This window comes from Sturnira hondurensis, unplaced genomic scaffold (assembly GCF_014824575.4).
Source record: "Sturnira hondurensis isolate 20B ecotype Veracruz unplaced genomic scaffold, ASM1482457v3 Scaffold0018588, whole genome shotgun sequence".
Lineage (NCBI taxonomy): Eukaryota > Metazoa > Chordata > Mammalia > Chiroptera > Phyllostomidae > Sturnira > Sturnira hondurensis.
In genome coordinates this window covers 122,008-123,722 of record NW_028091219.1, presented here as the reverse complement: position 1 = coordinate 123,722, position 1,715 = coordinate 122,008, and the positions used below count along the sequence as shown (strand labels likewise).

The 1,715-nt window shown below is 54.9% G+C and overlaps 1 protein-coding gene across 1 annotated transcript; it reads right to left on the bottom strand.

Annotated features, from left to right (window-relative positions):
* Window positions 1–366: 366 nt before the first annotated feature.
* LOC119003302 (ubiquitin carboxyl-terminal hydrolase 17-like protein 6) lies at window positions 367–1,715 on the bottom strand. The gene is given in 2 exon segments (XM_037069565.1): window positions 367–920; window positions 923–1,715. Coding segments are annotated over 2 exon segments (1,347 nt in total).

Here is a 1,715-nt window from a genome sequence, read left to right as displayed (position 1 = left end):
ATTCAGGTTGCAATGCCGACTGTCAATCCCCCATGCTGGCAGCTGGAGAAACACAGGTGCAGAATCCAGCCAGTGCCCACATCCACCCACCCTCAGGCCTCCATGGCACCATATCCAGGACCCACCATATCCCTTAGGAAAAATAAAAACTAAACTAAACTCCCTCCCCCATACTCATCAAAACACTCTGAATCAATTATTGGAAAGTAACTTCATTTATTCACAAGTGTCCCACTTTGCAAAAATCACATTATGTGTCCCTTCCCCACTGTGGACACTTCTCACAGGGCCCATGGGAAAGTCCTCAGAGCTGGTCATCAGTCCAATGCCCTTGGACAGGCAGATGCGCCCATGGGGCCATGGTGATCACTGGAACTCACGCAGAGACTTTGTGCTCTTCTTCCTCCTCTTGTGAGCCCTGGCTTTCCCCCTACCTGGACTATTGGGTGGGTAGTTTTCCTGTCCAGGAGGACACGTGGGCATGCCACACAGGCCTCTGGGTGGGTGAATCATGACCGAGTTGGCCGGTAAGACACATTCGACTTTCCTGAGGTTGTATTTGGCCTTGGTTCTGGATAGCTCCTGGAGCTGTCTCCACTCCTCCAAGCTGCTGTATTTGACTGAAGTCTCTTGCACAGGACTCTGCAACCCAGAACCTGTGACACTGGAGTGACTCTCAGTGTCCTCCTGGGTTGATCCCAGGACTTTACGCTCCTTCCCGGGGCACCTTGGATTCCCGCTCACAGACACACTGCCACGGCCTCTTTCCAATTCACTCTCCTGGACGTAAAAGAGGACATAGACACGTTGGCACAGGGCAGTAGAAGTGGCACAGGCGGTCACCTTAGCATCATTCATTTTGAACCACTGACCGCCTGCAGCTTTGACAGAGCAGAAGTAATGTCCCTTGTACCATCCCGCCCAGCATGGACCAGCAAAGCATAGAGCTCATACACAAGGGGCCCTGTGTTCTGCTCAGACAGGTACTGTCGCACATCCAGGCGCTCAGAATAGTGCACCACCTTCTTTGTTTTGCTGCCTGTGAAAGACAAGAAACGTTTCAATGCCAGGATAAGGACCTTGGAGGCAGCGTGCAAAGTCAAGGTCCTGCAGGCAGGCACCTTCTTCAGGCAGATGCTACATGCATAGGAATTGCCACCATCCAGCTTTTCGGGCATCACCAGTAGTTCCAGGGCTTGGGTCACACTCTGAGCCCCCTGGATATCCAGGGCAACGTCCAGGTAGGGGTCCAGGGTGTCAGATACGCTGTGGCAGCAGAGACACTTGATCTGAGACCTCCAGTAGCCTCCGAAGATCTGACAGATCAGCGTGGCGCCCGGGGAGGGCCTGGCCAGCTGCCCCAGCTCAAGCAGACAGGCTTGCTCCATAGCATCCATGGTGAACATGAGATACTTGTGGGCATCTTCCTGCTGCAGTCTGTGGAAGCCAGCAAACAGCTCCTCGGGGGGCTCGATTGGGTCTCCAGGAAGCAGGAGGGCCCTAGTCACGTGAGCTTGCATGGCACACAGGATGCAGGATATCGGCTTGGGACAGGTCTCCGAGTGCCGCTGGGACAGCAGGTAGCGGGCCAGTGGTGGGGTGTGGGTCAGGCACTGCAGGGTGGCATTCATGTAGCATGTGTTCCCCAGGTTCCAAAGCCCAGCCCCAACACCATAGTGTCCCTCTTCCTCTGGGTGGGGAGACGCAGCCTCCAT